Source organism: Hibiscus syriacus, unplaced genomic scaffold (genome assembly GCF_006381635.1).
Source record: "Hibiscus syriacus cultivar Baekdansim isolate YM2019G1 unplaced genomic scaffold, ASM638163v2 tig00116951_pilon, whole genome shotgun sequence".
Classification (NCBI taxonomy): domain Eukaryota; kingdom Viridiplantae; phylum Streptophyta; class Magnoliopsida; order Malvales; family Malvaceae; genus Hibiscus; species Hibiscus syriacus.
The window spans coordinates 1,875,015-1,894,384 of NW_024063482.1; the positions used below are offsets into that span (position 1 = coordinate 1,875,015).

At 32.8% G+C, this 19,370-nt stretch overlaps 2 protein-coding genes and 1 pseudogene across 4 annotated transcripts; 1 reads left to right on the plus strand and 2 right to left on the minus strand.

The window, feature by feature from the left end:
- The first annotated feature begins 3,194 nt into the window (after window positions 1-3,194).
- LOC120188978 lies at window positions 3,195-4,635 on the plus strand (annotated as a pseudogene).
- A 1,465-nt stretch (window positions 4,636-6,100) lies between these two features.
- On the minus strand, window positions 6,101-7,520 carry LOC120188852 (probable WRKY transcription factor 46). 2 transcript variants are annotated; one of them, XM_039192237.1, is made up of 4 exons: window positions 7,165-7,516; window positions 6,951-7,067; window positions 6,559-6,855; window positions 6,101-6,525 (listed from the first exon to the last, which is right to left on the minus strand). In XM_039192237.1, the coding sequence occupies exons 1-4, from the start codon at window positions 7,455-7,457 to the stop codon at window positions 6,294-6,296; spliced, it is 939 nt and encodes a 312-aa protein (XP_039048168.1). In that variant the 5' UTR covers window positions 7,458-7,516; the 3' UTR covers window positions 6,101-6,293. The 2 variants fall into 2 exon arrangements, with proteins under 2 accessions (XP_039048168.1, XP_039048167.1); XM_039192236.1 differs by having other exon boundaries at window positions 6,101-6,855; window positions 7,165-7,520.
- A 4,275-nt stretch (window positions 7,521-11,795) lies between these two features.
- Window positions 11,796-12,477, minus strand: LOC120188838 (transcription factor CPC-like). Of its 2 annotated transcripts, none has more exons than XM_039192225.1 (3): window positions 12,328-12,477; window positions 12,133-12,222; window positions 11,796-11,995 (listed from the first exon to the last, which is right to left on the minus strand). In XM_039192225.1, exons 1-3 carry the CDS (start codon window positions 12,377-12,379, stop codon window positions 11,880-11,882), a joined length of 258 nt encoding a protein of 85 aa, XP_039048156.1. In that variant the 5' UTR covers window positions 12,380-12,477; the 3' UTR covers window positions 11,796-11,879. The 2 variants fall into 2 exon arrangements, 1 of the variants encoding a protein (XP_039048156.1); XR_005522446.1 differs by having other exon boundaries at window positions 11,897-11,998; window positions 12,135-12,222.
- Between the last annotated feature and the right edge of the window lie 6,893 nt (window positions 12,478-19,370).

The window sequence follows — 19,370 nt, forward strand, 5'->3', positions numbered from 1 at the left end:
ATCCAACATTTCATTCAAGGACAAAGCACATACGAGTTCAATACCATTTCATTCGTGAAAAGGTGGAAGAATGGACGGTAGATATGCAGAAGATCCATACCAAAGACAACATAGCAGATTTCATGACGAAGGCAATCAATGCTGATAAATTTACCTGGTGTCGATCCTCTTGTGGCCTGTCAGAAATGTAAGCAACATGAAAGTACAAGGTAGAAAGAATGGTGTGAAGATATAATTGTTCCAATTAAATCTTCAAGTGGGAGATTGTTGAAAATTCAACTTAACATGCAAGTTGATGGCAACCTTTCGGTGGACAAAAAAATCTTTTGATGCATGTGCATTAATTGGCACCAAATTGTTGATTTTTGGACAATGGCTAAATCATAATTTAGTCATTAAACTTTAGGGTATTTACAAATTAGTCCTTAGGTTTCAACTATAAATACCCTATCTCATTTAGCTTCAAAATCATTCCAAAGCATTCTAGCTTTCTTCCAATACTAGAGAGAATTTAGAGAGTTTCTTGAGAGTTGTTTTCTCTTTTTTATCAAGAGAGAATTATCATTGTTTTCTCCATAGTAGATCGAGAGAGGTTGTAATTCCTATTTTCTCATAGTGAAATTCTTCTACCGTTGCCCGTGGTTTTTACCCTATATTATTTAGGGGTTTTCCACGTAAATTTTATGTCTTCTTTATTTTCATTTTTATTTTCTCAAATTATCAGTTGCGATTTTACTTTATCTGATAGCCGTCTTCCGCAACATCATTGTCCTAATGCATGAGCTGCGTCGTTATTTAGCTTCAACATTTTAGTTTAACCATCCTTTAGATTCTTATTAATTTTAAAATGAGTAATCTGATCCCTGTAAATAATGAGTAGGATAAACTGCATTGATAGTCATTACATTTTTAGGATGTTTTCACTTTGGTCACCAAATCGAAAAAACTTTCATTAGAATCATTGTTATTAAGGAAAACTTTCATTTCGATCATTGGATCGTTGAACTATTAGCAACAGTTGACGTAGCAAGACTACATAAAAATGAAAGCTAAATTAACATGCTCACATATTATTCTCCTTCTTGTATGACATTAATTTAATAAAAAAGGACATATGAGCATGATGTATCAATTGTCGTCGATACGTGGACGTGCTATATTAGTTGTCGTTAATGGTATAGCAATCTAGTAATCGAAATGAAAATTTTCTTTAATGAAAATGACTCCAATAAAAGTATTATTAAAGCGTAATCTAATAATTAATCATTAGTATAATTTATTCTAAAGATTAATCTAGTTCTACATTTTATAAGTGAAAAATAAGATTCAACTATGGTGATGTTAAACTTTTATGTTAATGCGTGACTTGTATCCAATCGATTTTTAATTACCCAACCACCTTACATAATTATCCAGCCATGAGACCATCATAGAGCAAATTTTCCCTTCACCTGTAATATTCAATGACGAATGTAAGTATTGTACCCTTTTAAAATTTGAATTTCTTTCGATCTTCGTTAGCTCATCTTGGCATCCCTCCATATATATTCTGGCAAACTCAACTTGGAGGGATGCAAAATATTGAAGATGATCATGTAAGAGCTAATGGAGATTGAAAGATTGCATTTTTGTTTGACGTTTGGCTTCATTATTTTCAATTATGTGCAGTTTGTTGCACTTTTAAACATATTTGGTTTCAATATGACACTTTTGCCCTTCATACTCGATAATTTTACATTGAAGTTCTTTTGTAGATGACAAAAGTCCCCTACGTTAAAATTGGGGTTTGGTCATAAACCCTAATCCGAATCTTCAATCCCGAACGAGCTCCACCCTCTATTCCAAACAGGTAATTCTTCCTTCTAATCTTTACTCTCTTTATCTTTGTATTAATTTCTATCAATACTTGAAAATTTGAAAATGGAACCTCTGCTTCTGCTTGCTTCAAACAAAGCTTCAATATCAACCTCTTTCCCCCTGTTTCTCTCTTACAAATCCTCATTTCACCGCAAACCAAAGTTTTCTACGAAATCCCATTTCCGTCCCTTAAACGAAGTTTCAGAAAAGACGCCATTTTTGGGCCAAAGTTTGGGTTTTCAAGATTAGGGTTTTACTTCCTTGGGTAATCTGAGAAAAACCCATGTCCCTTACGAGCCGGTGAGAGCTGCAGTTAAGAGAAGAAAAGAGGTTCCTTTTGATAACGTGATTCAAAGGGACAAGAAGCTTAAATTGGTGTTGAAGATAAGGAAGATTCTAGTGAGTCAACCTGATAGAATCATGTCACTTAGGTCATTGAGGAGGTATAGAAGAGACTTATAGGTCTTGAGAAAAGGCGCAGATTTATTGCTTTATTGAGGAAGTTTCCTGGAGTGTTTGAAATCATGGAAGAGGGGGCTTATTCATTGAGGTTTAGATTGACACCTGAAGCTGAAAAGCTATATTTGGATGAGTTGAGAGTCGGGAATGAAATGGAAGGCTTGTTGGTTGTTAAGTTGAGGAAGTTACTGATGATGTCAAAAGAGATACAAAATTTACGGAAAATCTTAAATAATATAAGGTAAAAATCATAGATAACGGTAGAAGAATTTCATTATAAGAAAATAAAAATTATAACTTTTTTCGATTTATCGAAGAGAAAATAATAATAATTCTCTATTAATAAAAAGGAATAAAACAACTTTAAAGAAACTCTTTAAATTCTCTAGTATTTGGAGAAAGTTAGAATGATTTAAGATGATTTTGAAGTTAAATGAATTTGAATATTTGTAGTTAAAATTTAAAGATTAATTTTATAAATACCTTAAAAATAAAGTGATTAAATTATATATTTTACCCTTTATTTTGACTAAAATTAGCCGCCCTTAATACTCCAAGTCGCCCCAAGCCGCCCCATTTGTTTCCTTCTCATTTTTTACTTTCAACATTTTTCTACTCTGGAGAATTCTATAGTGGCTGCCCTGACCAGAAAAAAAACCGACAACTTTGAAACGTTCAAATCGTTTGAAATAATCGAACCTTGCATGTCAGTTCTTGATTTATTTGGTTTTCTTCCTCAGGGTTGCGTGTATATCCCATCATTTTACTATTATTTTATCAGAATTCCAAAATGTTATGCAAAGAAAAATAGCACAAATTGTCTGTATATATATACACACAAATTGACATATATATATATACATAAGAAAGATAATCTAGCAGCAATGGAGAAGGCCAACTGCAGGGTATGTGTTACAGGAGCCACTGGTTTCATTGGCTCTTCGCTGACCAAGAAGCTACTGGACAAAGGATATACCGTCCATGCCACGCTCAGAAATTTGGATATTTAGTAGCTCGCTTCGATTTCCGTCGTCGTGTTCGACTGTGTTTCAAATGCATTTTCTTTTTAATGGGGAATTGTTATGGCAGGTGATGTTTCAAAGGTTGAACTCCTCAAGAGCTTGCCTCATGCAGACACAAAATTAGTTTTGTTCGAAGCTGATATATACAAGCCAAATGAGTTTGAGCAGGCTATTCATGGCTGTTCGTTTGTTTTCCATGTTGCAACTCCCCTGCAACACTCTGATGATTCACAGGTTTCTCTCTTGGGATACTAATTTTTTCATCTCTTGATAGCCAATGCCATGAACAGTTCTAACTATAAGATTCTTTCTTTTTTTGGATGATTTTGGCTATTTATGAACAGTTTAAAAACACCACAGAGGCTGCAGTTTCTGCAACAAAAAGTATTGCAGAGTGTTGTATAAAATCAGGCACCGTCAAAAGATTAATCTACACTGCCTCTGTTTGTGCTGCATCGCCATTGAAAGAAGACGGGAATGGTTACAAAGACACCATGGATGAAACTTGTTGGACCCCCCTTGATCTTTCACTTGCTTACTCTTATGAGTTCTTTAAGGCAAGTTCTGTTACTTAAAAACTGTATATAAGATGATAATAACTAAAGAATTTGTATGTTCTATAGGAGTACACTGTATCGAAGACATTGGCTGAAAAAGAACTTTTGAACAGTGAAAAATATGGTGAATTGGAGGTGGTAACACTAGCTTGTGGCAATGTTGGAGGAGACAGTTTTATCTTATACACCTGGAAGTGTTGCTATTTTCCTTTCACAGCTTACAAATAACACGTTCACAGACCAGTTTATGAAATACACAGAAGAATTGCTGGGGAAACTTCCAATTGTACACATCAATGATGTTTGCGAAGCTCATATTTTCTGCATGGAGAATCCTTCCATCAGCGGCAGATTCTTAATTGCAAGCTCTTTTATTTCGGCAGCAGAACTTGCCGGTTGCTTTCAACTGCATTACCCTGAGTTTAATGTTAAAGCAGAGTAAGTACCCCAAATATGATTAAAAAGGACACTGACATGAATATTCAGGTCTAAATTCTAGAATTTAGGGTTAAGGTATAGAGTTTTTAATTTTCGAGTTTCTTCTACATGATATGATGGTATATATGTTCTAATTAAGGCAGTGGAAAATGGATTTCAGGAAATTTGATGGACCAAGAAGAGATATCAAGTGGGACTCTACCAAGCTTATTGAAAAGGGATTTGAATATAAATGTGATTTAAAGATGAAAATAGATGACTCTATCAAGTGTGCAAGGAGGACTGGTGAACTTCAGCAGTAATAATTGGTTTTTGACAGTAATCTGTTCTACGAAATTTATGCAGAATTTTACCTTTCAAACCATCTTTACTGTGTTTGTGTTATTATCTGTTATATAAATTATATAAAACTTATATATTATTATATTATGATCTTAAAATTTAAAATAATAAACTTTAAATTTTAAAATATAAACTCTAAATCTTAAACCGTAAAATATAAACCTTAAATACATTACTTACGTATCAAATAATTTTTTATTGAAATATATGAAATAATTATCTTGACTAGTATCCTTAATCAAAAAGTGTCACCATAAATGGATTCCGAATATCTTTCAAACTCCAACTAAATGGTCACCCTTACCGTAATGCATCTGGAAAGTATGCGTCTGCCCCTACCTTGCAGAAGTAAAAGGAAATGCTCTGAACAAGGTTGAGTCTGAACTTCTCGACTTTGTTCATGAATCAAAAAACAGTCAATTATTTTCAGAATTCTCCAAGGACACATCAGGACCCGCCAAGACACAAGTCAATGCCATTTTTGAAACATGAGGTGAAGTTAAATTTTCAGATCTTACAACAAACTTTTTAGGTATAACTCTCAAGTCATAGTGGCTGCAATTCTCCTTGTATGATATTCATTACTTGTTTTCTTTATTGCCTTCCATCAGTAGTTTGTTGCTGGTTGCATGTTTGTGCTAAAGCTTCACTTGTATTTCCTTATTGTCAATTCCTTTGTGTTCCTTTTAACTCCTAATTTGTTGTTGTTAAGGATGAAATACTTGTCTGAAGTTTTTATAAATATCCTTGCTAGCTTTAGTGGCTAAGAATGGAAGGCTAAAACACATGGAAAGGATTGCAAATAAATTTGTGGATCGAGTTGACCATGGCTCATGGGAGAGAAGTCAAAGTATTTGTCACAAATGCTATTGTAAGTTTACTAGTAAAGTCTAGATTTCTTTAAGATCACTTTCATCGCTATTTGAAGAAAATGTGTTCTTAAAGTTAGAGATCTGAATCAGATGTTTCTTTCATAAGACAAGGCTCCAGATAGTCGTATCGGATTTCTTGCATAATGTTGTGCATCATGCTCCTTCAGATGGCTGGGTAGAAATCAAGACTTCAACGGGTCTTTAGCTGCAAGACGACAATGAATTTATCCCGTTTACAATTCAGATGCCACCACCATTAGAGAAGATTCCTTCATCAAATAACCACTGTTAGCCTCGGTTTTTGCCATTTCATGACCAAATTACTACATGGTTAATCCATCAGAGATATCTCATCAGAATGGCTCACAGCTTACATATGATGCGTTTCATGACAGGGTTTGAAATGTACGGAAGAACTGGTGGGGAAACTTCCAATTGTACACATTAATGATGTTTGCGAAGCTCTAATTTTCGGCATGGAGAATCCTTTTTGTTTCGGCTGCATAACTTGCTGATTGCTCGGTTGCATTACCCTGAAGTAAACACGCATTTGTGAACTAAACTTCTCTAACTTACGTTAAATTCAGGATTTATAAAATTTTACGTGAAAATTACAACTCTTTTTCTCTACCACTTCGTTACATGGAACACTCTCCACCCTTCTAAATTAAGTGAAAAAGATTAGTTAAAAAGCAAATGAAGGGTAAACAAAACGTTTCCCATACAAGAAAAAATAGTCCACTACTTTAAGAGAAGAATTCAGGGTTATCAAACGTGAAGCTCGGATCGAATTCCAACTTCTCGAGTGATGAAATACCCAGGTCTACTATCGGCGAATTCGTAACCGATGTTGGTGCAGAGATTATCTCCGTCAGATCGGATTCCGAACTCTGCACATTTTGGCCTAAACAAAAGCTGCCCATTTGGAACGGTGGCACTGAAAAATAGTTGGATTCAGATGTCGCTGGAGACACAAATGCAATATCGTTTTCCATTAGGGACTTAAAAAATAATCCGTTTTCAACTTCTCCTGAATCAGTAGGGAAAGAAAACGAAGGAAATATATAGTCTCTTTTGTCCAGGTCCTCTGTTTTAACCTTGAGCACTGTTTCCTTTGATTGTTTTTGCTTCTCTTCAAGTTGCTGCTTTTGCCCAGAATCATCGCCTTTCTCGAAATGAGTGGCTTGGTTACAGGTATGTCTTCCTCGATATTTCACCTCGAAGATTGTCGGGTCCTCGTCCGATCTCTGAACTTGCTTAGCAGCTAAACAACCTTGCGAGTAACGATGAGTGCATCGATAATATCCCCTAAAATTGTGCATACAAATTCAATTTTAGAACATTTGTGCATTACAATCAATGAAAGTGAAAACAAACCAATGTCTTTAAAGACATTTTCTCACCTTGGAAAATTGGATCCAAGAATATCTTTCTGCCCATATTTCCGCCAGCAGTATCCGTCCTCTAATGACGTCCCTGAGCTGACCCTTATTTTCTCATTCCACCCCGAACATGTTTTTCTGTGAAAGGAAACCAAACCAATGATCAACAACTGAACTTTGGAACTATTAAACAAAGAAGAAGAAGAAGAAATGGGAAAGTTGTGTTTATTTTTACCTCTTTTTAAACGAATGTTTTTCATCAGAGGCGTAGCTTCCATGGCTGCTATAGGCAATGGAGGCAGGGGATCCGACAATGCTAACCTTGGGTTGAGTTTCAACCATAAAACCACTCCAATTCAGCACAGAGAGAGCTTTCTCATAGGAAGAGAGTATTTTCTCAACTAAGACTTGGCGTGTTTCGGGGGATGAAAATGGATGAAGATGCTTCCTAAGCAGATTAGTTAGTTCTCTCCCCTGTGTTAGCTCGTTCAAAAGCATGTTTTGCTCCCAATCCATTGCTTTTTCCATTGAAAAAAAAAACACAACCAGTCAACACCCAAATATCTGCTTAACTCTAAGCTCTCAAGTTTCGCCGAAGTTTTAAGAACTTAAACCCAAACAAATGGAGCAACACTAGTTCATGTCAGATGAAAACTAGTGTAGCTTTGCACAAAAATAAAGACCCAAAAGCAAACAGCTTGGAAGAAGTTAAGATGCAAATGGTTGTCGTAAATAAAACGGGGAAGGGGATGTGGTATTATAGAAAAGGGAGAGAAGGTTGAGTTGAAGACCAATTCAAACCCAACAAAAAAAGGTGAAAGAAAAAGTTGTAGACGAAAGTCAAAATGAATGAAAGAAATGAGACAAGATTGGTTGGGACCTATCCCAGCAAGAATCTTCAAATCTTTTTCCGTGTTGCTGCTTACTAAAATTCACGTTTACATGCTAAAGGTGCGGCGAGGAAGAGTTAGATACACACAGCTGACGTGAATTTGTAGAGTCGTTGTCCCTATAATTATACCTAAATTATTATTTTTTATTAAGTAAAAATATATTAATGATTCGAACCACACAAGATCAGATAAAACGAATATTATTAACCACTCGATCAATTAATAGATCTTATTATTCCTAAATTATTGATTAAATCAATATCTTTAAACAAATTTTGATAATTATTTTATTTTTAACCGAGAGTATTAAAGTTTGACGAGCTTTTAATTTTTTTTAAAATTTATATATTCTAAAAAATATAATTAGAAATTCCAATGCTTATGAGTGTGGAATGTTTTAATCATTAAATCTGTTTAAATTAGCATATGAATCCCAACAGATAGGATGCTTATAATTAAACAAGGTTATGGTGCGTGAAGTTAAATTATTTATCTCTTAATTTTTATGGTATATTTATTTTTAGAATCTTTTTTTTAAAAAAATTAAACAATTTACTCCTCTTTTAATTCAATCTTAACTCGGTCTTTGTCTTTAATCAACAAATTTTCAGGAAAAAGAATGATAAGGAAAAAAGTTTGATTCTTTTACATTTTAGTGATGTTTGTGAGCAATTGTTGTCAATATCTTATTAGTAATCTTTTAGGAATATAAAACGTATAATATATATCTATGTACTATTAGGTTATTATTTAAAATATTAATAGTGGATCTTTTTTTTCTTTATGAATAATTTAGCTTATTATTGTGTGTTTTTAATTTTTTTATATCTCCTTTTTACATTTAAAATTTCGTTTTATTTTTATCAAATTGAATCAATCTACGGAAAAAAATGATATACATGTTAAACTTATATAAATTCATATTTTTATTTTTTAAAGAAAAAATATTAAAATCAACATAAACAAGTAACACAATATTTCTATCAATTATCAATAAGCATATAGGGTTTGCCCTATTTCCCCCCTTTTTTTAGTCGTAGTTGATTTTTCTTTTTCTTTATCTTTGTAATCAGTGGTGACATTAATCTTGATGTTTGTCGTTAATTGTCGATATTCATTGTTTTTTCCTTTGTTTTATTATAACATTTCTTTATTTTTTTTCTTTTTTTTAAAATAATTTTTCTTTATGGCACGTCTTCTTCTGTCTTTATGATATTTTTTGTCTTTATGACACGTTTTCGGTTGTTTAGTCGTTATTTTTGTTTATCCTTTTTTAGGGTTGGAATTGACATCGTCACAACTGATCAATATGACACTTATTTGTTATCATGCTGATCTTTCTTACTTTGGACCCTCATATTGAATTTGGATACGCGATTTGTGTTCGTGAATAGTATTTTCACGTCGTTTGATTCTGATTTGTGGTTTGTCGGTAGTCTTTCAATAACTTCATCATCTTTTGTGGTTCGTTTGTCGATGCAATGAAATCTGTTCATATTTATCTTTTGTTCAAGTTTATTTGCTTATGTTTTTTAATATTGTCATTGTATGGTCATTGTGTGATCTTAAGTAACTAATTTTCTTATCTTTAAGAAAATATCTTTATCACGTGTTTAGTTTACGGTCGTGGTTGTAAAAGTTCCTTGTATTTTGAATATTTTTTATTTTTAATAAAATTAGCGGTTTCTATAAAAATATTTTTATTAATTAATTTAATTTAATAAAAAATAGAAAAGATTAAAAGTCTTATTTTTTAAAAAAGATTAACAATTTCTTTTTAAAAGTTTGAGTAATTATAATTTGGGTAAAGTACACAAATAGTCCCCTGACATAGGGCACTGCTTTGTTGAGTCCCTTGACTATTAAAAAATACAAAATTGTCACTTGACTATTTATGTATTCCAAACTCGTCCTTTTTCATTAAAATTTTAACGGTCGTCTGAATTGGATGTTAACATACTTATTGGAATATGATGAAATATGATCTCAGAACCATTTGAGCTGTATTTTGTGGATCAAGTCTTTGTTTACATTATATCGTCAATCCAATGCTTGAAATATTATATTGTCGAGCCAGTGCTTGAAACATTATATCGTCGAGCCAGTGCTTGAAAGTAACAATGGTGTCTGTAGTAATCATTAAAATATGATTTTATCATATCCAGTCAGTATGTTAACGTCCAGCTCAGATGTTTGTCAAGTTTTTAACGAAAAAAGATGGGTTTGGAACATATGAATAGCCAGGTGACAATTTTTATCTTTTAATAATCGAAAGACTCAACAAAATAATACCTTATAGTCAGGGAATTATTTGTGTACTTTACCCTTATAATTTTGGGTTACCCCACCTTCCAAAATGTGAATATAATCACCGATAATGTGCAACATGTCTTGTCTCGTTGAGTAGGGGATTGTTTGGGATACGAACAAAGCTTCTTCACCCTCTTTTTCAAGTAACTCTACCATGGCCTCCATTTCTTCCTCTAACTTTTGTTCACTCTTTTCTGGGAAACGAATGAATAAATGTGATAAACAATGCGGCTGTTTTATTCTTCAAGTGTTCCCATCTAATCTTCATTTGGGGTGTGAAACAAATTCATTTTTCCAGGAAAAACCAAATTCTAGAAAGCAAATTGGAGTCTCTATGTTGGCCTATGATGTTGACATATTTCGAGAAATTTTACTATAAGTCCTTAAAAAAAAAGTAATAATATATGTTGTGAAGTTACAGACTGTGCTTGGAAATCAAAACAGACATGAAAAAGAAAAAAATAACGATAAAATGGCTGCCCATTTTTCCCAACATCATGTTGAGAGCAGCTTCCGTAAGAGACCTCTGAATTATGAAATGCCTTCCGTGGGACTCGATCCAACGATCTCAAGGTTAAGAATATTGTGCTCTACTAACTGAGCTGGATGGTCATATCAAAATAACGATACTTTCTTTTATCTGAATGAGAAAAAAAAGATCATTTTGATCTTGAGTGGTTGAGAATTCTGATATGATGTGCATTCCACTTGCTCGAGAAATGCTTCTTGTCCGATCCATATCATTGGACCCACAAATATCTTACTAGCTTATTTATCATTTACGCTGTAGCTGTTATCGCATTCTATACAAAATACAACAAGCAGTTGTTTTATTTTCCCGACAAATAAGAAAAAGACGAAGCAAAAACAAAGCAGTGGCGCTTTTTACAAAAGAGGATTGATGTTTGAAACATGACAGATTATAGGAAGTGGGAGCCTCTTGACCATGGCCATTGAGCCTTTCGAGTTTTGGACCGATGGATTGATCAACACGAGACAACAATCAGATTTACTCTTCTGAAAGACTCCATATCTATATTTTTATCATTATATTATATAAAAAATATTGATTATTTGAGCTGAAAGATGGTTAGTTGGGTGAAACTTTTAGCCTCAGGAAAGCTAGATAAAGAAGTGCAAGGAATGATGGTGCAAAACATCGTAATGGTAACTAATGTAATTTTAGAATTCGATTTTAAGTATTTATGTTATTATAATTTGTATTATCAAAAAATACATAAAAATATAAGAAGTACTTATATTATATCAGTCAAACATGTTAAGAGAATTAAAATTATAACCAATTAGGGTTAGTTCGAGTGGTAATCAATTTGATATCAAGTTTCAAGCTTGAGGGTTTATGTATGTAGAAAATCCTTGTTGGGAGACTCACCCACTAAATTCACGTGTGTGATACGGGTCAATCGGATTAGTAAGGGTAAAACTCTAGAATAGGGAGGAAAACCAAAAAAAATATTAATAGTACACAAAATTTAAAATTTCTAAATCACCAACGATTATTTAACATAATCAAATCAAATCCATTATCAACGTGTTAAGAAAATTTCATATCTTATATCTTTATTTCACATCACCTTTTATGTAGGATGGACCGAAGGAACTACACATTCTACAAGTACTTCCATTTCCATCACAACAAAAAACCACCTGGTGACATACAAGGGAAAGCCAAAGCCTTAGAAATGAAAGAAGAGGCAGATAACAATTCTTCCCTTATAAACATAAATTAGATGTTTTGCTGATGTCTACGACTGTTGGCGAATACTTGTCCATGTCTCATGATCCAAAACCTTTCTATTTCTTCAGCTTTTCTCCCTGGAATCCTGCCTGCAATTAACCCCCCACCTGCATGAATCATTCAAGTATTAGGTTACTCCATATAAAGCAAAAAAACAAAATGTTTAAGTCTCTGAAATCAGTGATAACTATTTATTCTCTGCTTTAAGATGAAATCAAAGAGAGTTATTTGAGGTTTACTTACTTGTCCCCAACGAGTTTATACATTCTATAAATAAGAACCTCTTCTTGTTCAGACATGTTTATGAACTCCCACTCAATGCTGCTCACCTCTGCAGTAACATTAACACCACCGACCACAAATAGAACTTGAAGAGCAACCAAAAGAAACCCAGAAATTCAGTGAAATCAACAATAGGAAAAGAAAACAACCCTACCTTCAGAGCAGGAGCCAGTGGTCTTGGCTTGCTTCCGGCGCCGTCTATCCATTTCTTTTATTTTTTTTCCCCGTTGTGTGGGACAGAATTTTTGAAGAGAATGAGAGAAACCCAACACGTGAAAGGGATTAAGACAGAGGACGATGGGTAATTAATACTTCCCTTGATAGATTTGTGATATGAATTCTGTGGACAGGTTTTATATAAATGGGGGCAACGAACGACAGATCCTACCAACCAACCCGAAATTAAATTTGGTTGACTTTTAGGTATCCCTGTTTAATTCGTAAGCATTCCCTTCTAAGCTTTAAGTAACTTGCAAGTATTTCTTTGTATCTCTATATTTGGAGGAGTAGAATCTACAAGTCTAAGGGTGTTCATTCGGTTAAAACGGTGGTCGACCGAACTAAATTAACCGTAACCGAATTAATTGAATTTTTTTTTCTTTAACTGTTAACCGAACTATTTTATGAAAGTATTAACCAAACCAAACATATTTCGGTTAATTTTCGAATTAACCGTAAATTTTTTAAATTTTAGAATTTAATTTTTTTAATAAAAAAATAGTTTACAATATCTAATTAATTTGATTCAAACATTATATTAAAATAAGATATTTGTATCTATCAATTTAGTTCAAAAATAACCAACAATATTGCACTTCTACAAAATAAATCAGAACAAAGTGCAGAATGCAGAACTGGAAGCATAATTCAGTATACAAACCAAGCATAATTCAGTATACAAGCAGTTTACACTTTAAGTGTTGGTGCATGAAGAAGGTTGTGCTAACTACTAAGTTGTTTGCTGCTGCTACCATACCAACCAAGATGTTCTCTATCAAGTGCAGAACAATTCATATCTTAAGAGAACATATTACCTGCACAAAAGAGATGCAAAATTCAGTTTGAACCATCAAAAACAATAAAAAAAATCCAAGGTATAAATATCAAATATATCTATTAGGTATCAACCAATGCTAAAATTATAAGTGCTAAGCTAACTCAATCTAATGTCATACAATCTTATTTCAGGTTGATGAAGCTCTTATGATGGTAGCAGGCCCAAAAGTTTATTTCATGCATTGTTTGTCTGCTGAACGAGGAGTAGAACTGACTGACAGTGTTATTGAGGCTCCAAACTCCATCGTCTTCCCACAGGCAGAAATCGCATGCATGAACAAAATGCTATAATGCTTCATGTTCTTGGGTTATAATTGCATGGCATTGCTGCATTTTTTAAAGAAAGATGGCACGATATGTTACCTCTAGAACTCCATTTTCATCGTAGACAAAAATCAAAATTTTTGTGAGTTTTGATTGCTTTTTCATGGGTGTAAGGGTTTGAAACTTGAGAAATTTTAGAATCTAACGAGGTGATTACAATAAAAAAAATTAACAAACATACATACACAACCTTACAGAGCAGCAAAATTTAATCTATATGGAAGTTGTCTTAAAAAAAAGCTTACAGAGAAGCAACCCTAAACAATTAACAAACATACATACACAACCTTACAGAGAAGCAGCCTAGACCAACCTATAAATTTCACCCCTCCAGAAGCAACAAACAAGCAATTACCCATACAGCTGGAATTTAAAACCTTCAACAGCACAAAAAAACTCAAAAACTTTTGATGACAACCACCAAGAAAAGACTAGGAATGCTGCAGCATATACACCTAGATAGAAATTCAGCTTAATAAAAAAATTAATCTGTTACTTTTGATCTTCGACCCACACAAATGAAGCTAACGAAAACAAAACATGAAGAATGCTGCCCAAAATAAACTGAGCTAACTCCAAGACTCACCAAGAAACTAAAACAAAACCTAACATCTCTCACACCCAGGAAAATCTAAATACTTGAAACTAATAGAACAAGGAAAGTGCAATCATGAAATACCGAATACCTTAAAAACCCAGAACAAGAAGGCCACCAAACAGAATCGAAACATGGAACCGAAACATTAAACAAATAAAAGAAAAGAGAAAAATCCCAAACACAGAAATGATATCAAAACACAAACCCTAAATCAAACAAGTGATTAAAATTTTTAAGGGAGAAGTAAATTAATCAAAGAGAAAATCTAGAAATTTTAAGTTAGAAAACTAACCTGAATCGAGATTAGAGAGACTGAGAGAGAGAGAGAGAGAGAATGAATGAGGGTTTGATGAAAGGCGAAAGCTCGGGTGGTGGTGCGAAACTGAGAATCGTGAGATGAGATTGGTAAAAGTTTACATTTAGTTTTTAGTTTATTTTATTTAATTAAAATTGATTTGGACATTTGGGTTTTAAAATTTAAATGGGTTTTAAAATTTAAATGGGCAGTGGGTTGTTGTCTAACGGGCTGTGGTTGAGTTATATATATATATATATATATATATATATATATATATATATATATATATTTAATTTGATTAATTAATCGAATTCAAACTTAATTAACCGTTAATTAAATTTTAAAAATTTTTTTAACCGTTAATCGATCGAACTAATTCGGTGGCCGACCGAATTAACCGAACTAATTCAGTTCGATCGATTAACCGAATTAGTTCGAAAATTTAAACACCCCTATACAAGTCCGAAGATTTCCCTACCACGTAGCCTTTTTTTTTTCTTTCTGAAAGGGTTACCCTACTAGTGCTTAAGTACACCAATTATTATGGGTTAAAGTTCATTACTAGTCCGTGTATTGTATAAAAAAGTCTATTTTAGTCCCTCATTTTAATCACGGCATGTTTGAAAAAGTTAACATTTTAGTTTAAAACATTAAAATTACCATGACTGAAGATAGGAACAATATATTATTAATCTCCAATGGCTTTAAGTAGAATAGGTTTAAAATATAATTGGCACATTCAAATTCCTAAACCATCAACAAGTCTAAATTTAAGAATCATTGTGCTAATGCATGTTTAGCTTCAACATTTTAGTTTAAACATCCTTTAGATTCTTATTAATTTTATTGAGTAATCTGATCCCTGTAAATAAAGAGTAGAATAAACTACATTGATAGGAATTACTTTTTTAGGATATTTTCACTTTGGTCACCAAAATCGAAAAAACTTTCATTAGAGTCATTGTTATTAAGGAAAACTTTCATTTCGATCATTGGATAGTTAAACTATTAGCAACGGCTGAAATAGCAGGACTACAATAAAATGAAAGCTAAATTAACATGCTCACATACTATTCTCCTTATTGTATGACATTAACTTATTAAGGAAAATGACATATGAGCATGTTGAATCAATTGTCGTCGATATGTGGACGTGCTTATTAGTTGTCGTTAATGGTATAGCAATCCAATAATTGAAATGAAAATTTTCTTTAATGAAAATGACTCCAAAAAAGTATTAATTTCAACTATTAAAGTGTAATCTAATACATTGATCATTAGTATAATTTATTATAAAGAGTAATCTAGTTCTACATTTTATAAGTGAAAAATAAGATCGAACTATGGTGATGTTGAACTTTTATGTTAATGCGTGACTTGTATCCAATCGATTTCTAATTACCCAACCACCTTACATAATTATCCAGCCATGAGACCATCATAGAGCAAATTTTCCCTTCACCTGTAATATTCAATGACGAATGTAAGTATCGTACCTTTTTAAAATTTGAATTTCTTTCGATCTTCGTTAGCTCATCTTGGCATCCCTCCATATATATTCTGGCAAACTCGAACTTGGAGGGATGCAAAATATTGAAGATGATCATGTAAGAGCTAATGGAGATTGAAAGATTGCATTTTTGTTTTGACGTTGGCTTCATTATTTTCAATTATGTGTGTCGTAACCGGTTTTTGTCCGGGCACGAAATATTAAATTTGGCGGGGAAATTGATGTGAATAAATAATTTTGAAAATAATTTGTGAGTCGCCATCGGCCTTTTGGATCAGGTAGGTCGAATACCTAAAAATTATCTTTTAAAAGAGTTTTTAAGAAAACCATATTTAAAAGATGAACTGATCTGCGTTTTATAACCAAAAATTCGTTCTTTTTAATAATAAAAAGGGATTCGTGGTCGGTTACGTTTAGGGAAGGATTAGCACCCCTACAACGCCCAAAATTGGTACTTTTTAATTATAAATTGTCTCTATTATTAAAATTTAAAAATTCAAAAATATATTTAATTTATAATCCTATTATTTCAAAATTATATAAAAAAATATTTATTTATTTAAAAATATCCGAAAAGAACTTCTAGGTGCCTTAAGACAGCTCTTTTCTTTGATATTGATAAATATTAATTTAAATAATATGGTTTACTTTTTAATTTTAAAATATCAGAATAGGACATCCAGTTGTATTAAGACTGTCCTTTTTCTTCAATATTAAAAATAAATATTTAAAAAAAATACTATTTATTATATATATTTATAAAAATATTTAATAAAATATTTAATAATATAATAAAAATACAAATACTACTAAAACAATATATTTAAAAACAATAAAATAAATGAAAACATATAAAATAAACGAAAAAATAAAATTAAAAATCTAATTCATAATTAATCTAAATTACAGGGATTAAATATGTTATTTCTTTATTTGGTGACTAAAATAAAATTATCTAAAATTTGGATATTAGAATAAAATAAATTAAAAATATAAACTAAGGATTAAAATATTATTTATTAAAATTAATGGATTAAATCTGTAATTTATCCTAAATATATTATTTTAATATGAAGGACTAAAATAAATAAAATTAAAATTCGAAGACTAAATTAAAAATATTATAAATTCAATTTAGTGACTAAAATGTAAAATTTACATATACGAAGGATTGCGAACGGGGTTTAACTATTTCATAATTACGCGCATAGTCCTTCCCGAAATGACGTCGTTCGGGAAGGACTATAAGAGTCCAAATCGGCTGGCCCGAAGGGCCAGCCATTTCATTTCTTCTTTGCTTTTTTTTTTCTTTCTCTCAAACAGAGAGAAGAATTCTCTGTCTTCTCTCTAAACTGAGAGAAGCTCAGCCGGCCGGCAGCCGTTAGCCGGCGTTCATCCGCCGTCAACCACCGCCGCCGGCCACCGTCTTCGGTGGCCGGAAAATTTTTTTTTACATCTAAATGTAGATCGGACCGTCCTAATGACGGTCCCGATACTTTTTCCCGTTAAACGACTCCCAATCGGAGCAGATCTACAAATATACCTTCGGTTTTTGTTGTATCCGGCGAGATCCGTGGTCGAGGCTTCCTCGGTAAGTCTCTTCTTCCTTTTTCTTTTTTTTTTCTTGGTTTTCTTGCTGCTGAGATCGTTGGTATTAGTTTGTATTTTCTCTGTTTTTTTTTCTATGTCTCTCTCTATTCTTTTTTTTTTGTCTCTCTGTCTCGTTCTATATCTCCGTCCTTTTTTTTTCGCAGATGGGTGGTGGCTTTTATAGCCACCACCGTTGTAGCTGTCGGACCGGTCCGAAGAAGGGCTCTCGGTGAGTCACCGGACTACCAGTGGTGACTCACCGAGTAGCCATGGCGTGGACGGCTGGTATCTTCTGGAGTCTTCGGTTGGGACGTGAGATAGCAACGGCGGCCGCGTGTCCCTAGGGTATCAGACCCTAGGGTTTCCCTCTGGCACCATCTGGACCGTTGGATCTTGCCAGATCCAACGGCTGTGAGCTGAGGCGGCTGGGTAAATTAGGGTTAGGAAACCCTAACTGGAAACCCAAGTATTTAGGGTTTCTGGTTGGATTTGGACCGGTTCTGGTTGGTTTGTAACTGGGCCGGTCCAGTTGTAATTGGTCTGTAATTTATTATTTATTTAATATATATTTAATAATAATAATAATGATAATAATAATAATAATAATAATAATAATAATAATAATAATAATAATAATATAATAATAATAATAATAATAATAATAATATGGATAAAAAATTAGTATCTTCAGCTGCCCTTCTTTGCTCATTCTTGTGTTAACAAGAATAGAGCAAAGATGAAAAGATAATAAATTTTTTTATCCATTTGGCTTTACTTTGATCATAATGGATATATTGAATAAATTATTCTCTTTCTCTAGATGAGTTCTTCTTATTATGAACTTTCTGCTGGGGATGATGATGACCTCCTTTCTGTGATAGATTCATTCAAAAGGTTGAATAAGCTCTTGATGAGTTCTTCTCATTATGAACTTTCTCTAGAAAGGCTAATGCTAATCTATCTCCTTCTGTGATAGTATCAAACAAAAGTTGAACAAGCTCTTCTCATTATGAACTTCTTCTTCTTTCTTCAGATGAGTTCTTCTCATTATGAACCTTCTCTGGCAAAAATAATCCATCAAGTGATGAATTCAAACAAAAGGTTGAACAAATTCTTCTCATTATGAACTTCTTCTTCCTTCTTCAGATGAGTTCTTCTCATTCATGAACTTTCTCTGGCAATGTTGATCCATCAAATGATGAATTTAAACAAAAAGTTGAACAAGTTCTTCTCATTATGAACTTCTTCTTCCTTTTCAGATGAGTTCTTCTCATTATGAACCTTCTCTGGCAATGTTGATCCATCAAATGATGAATTTAAACAAAAAGTTGAACAAGTTCTTCTCATTATGAACTTCTTCTTCCTTCTTCAGATGAGTTCTTCTCATTATGAACTTTCTCTGGCAATGTTGATCCATCAAATGATGAATTTAAACAAAAAGTTGAACAAGTTCTTCTCATTATGAACTTCTTCTTCCTTCTTCAGATGAGTTCTTCTCATTATGAACTTATCTGGCAATGAATGATCCATCAAGTGATGAATTTAAACAAAAAGTTGAACAAGTTCTTCTCATTATGAACTTCTTCTTCCTTCTTCAGATGAGTTCTTCTCATTATGAACTTTCTCTGGCAATGTTGATCCATCAAATGATGAATTTAAACAAAAAGTTGAACAAGTTCTTCTCATTATGAACTTCTTCTTCCTTCTTCAGATGAGTTCTTCTCATTATGAACTTATCTGGCAATGAATGATCCATCAAGTGGATTTGAAATCTTTGCTAAAATCTTTGAAATTTCTGTTAACAATTCAACAAGAATAAAA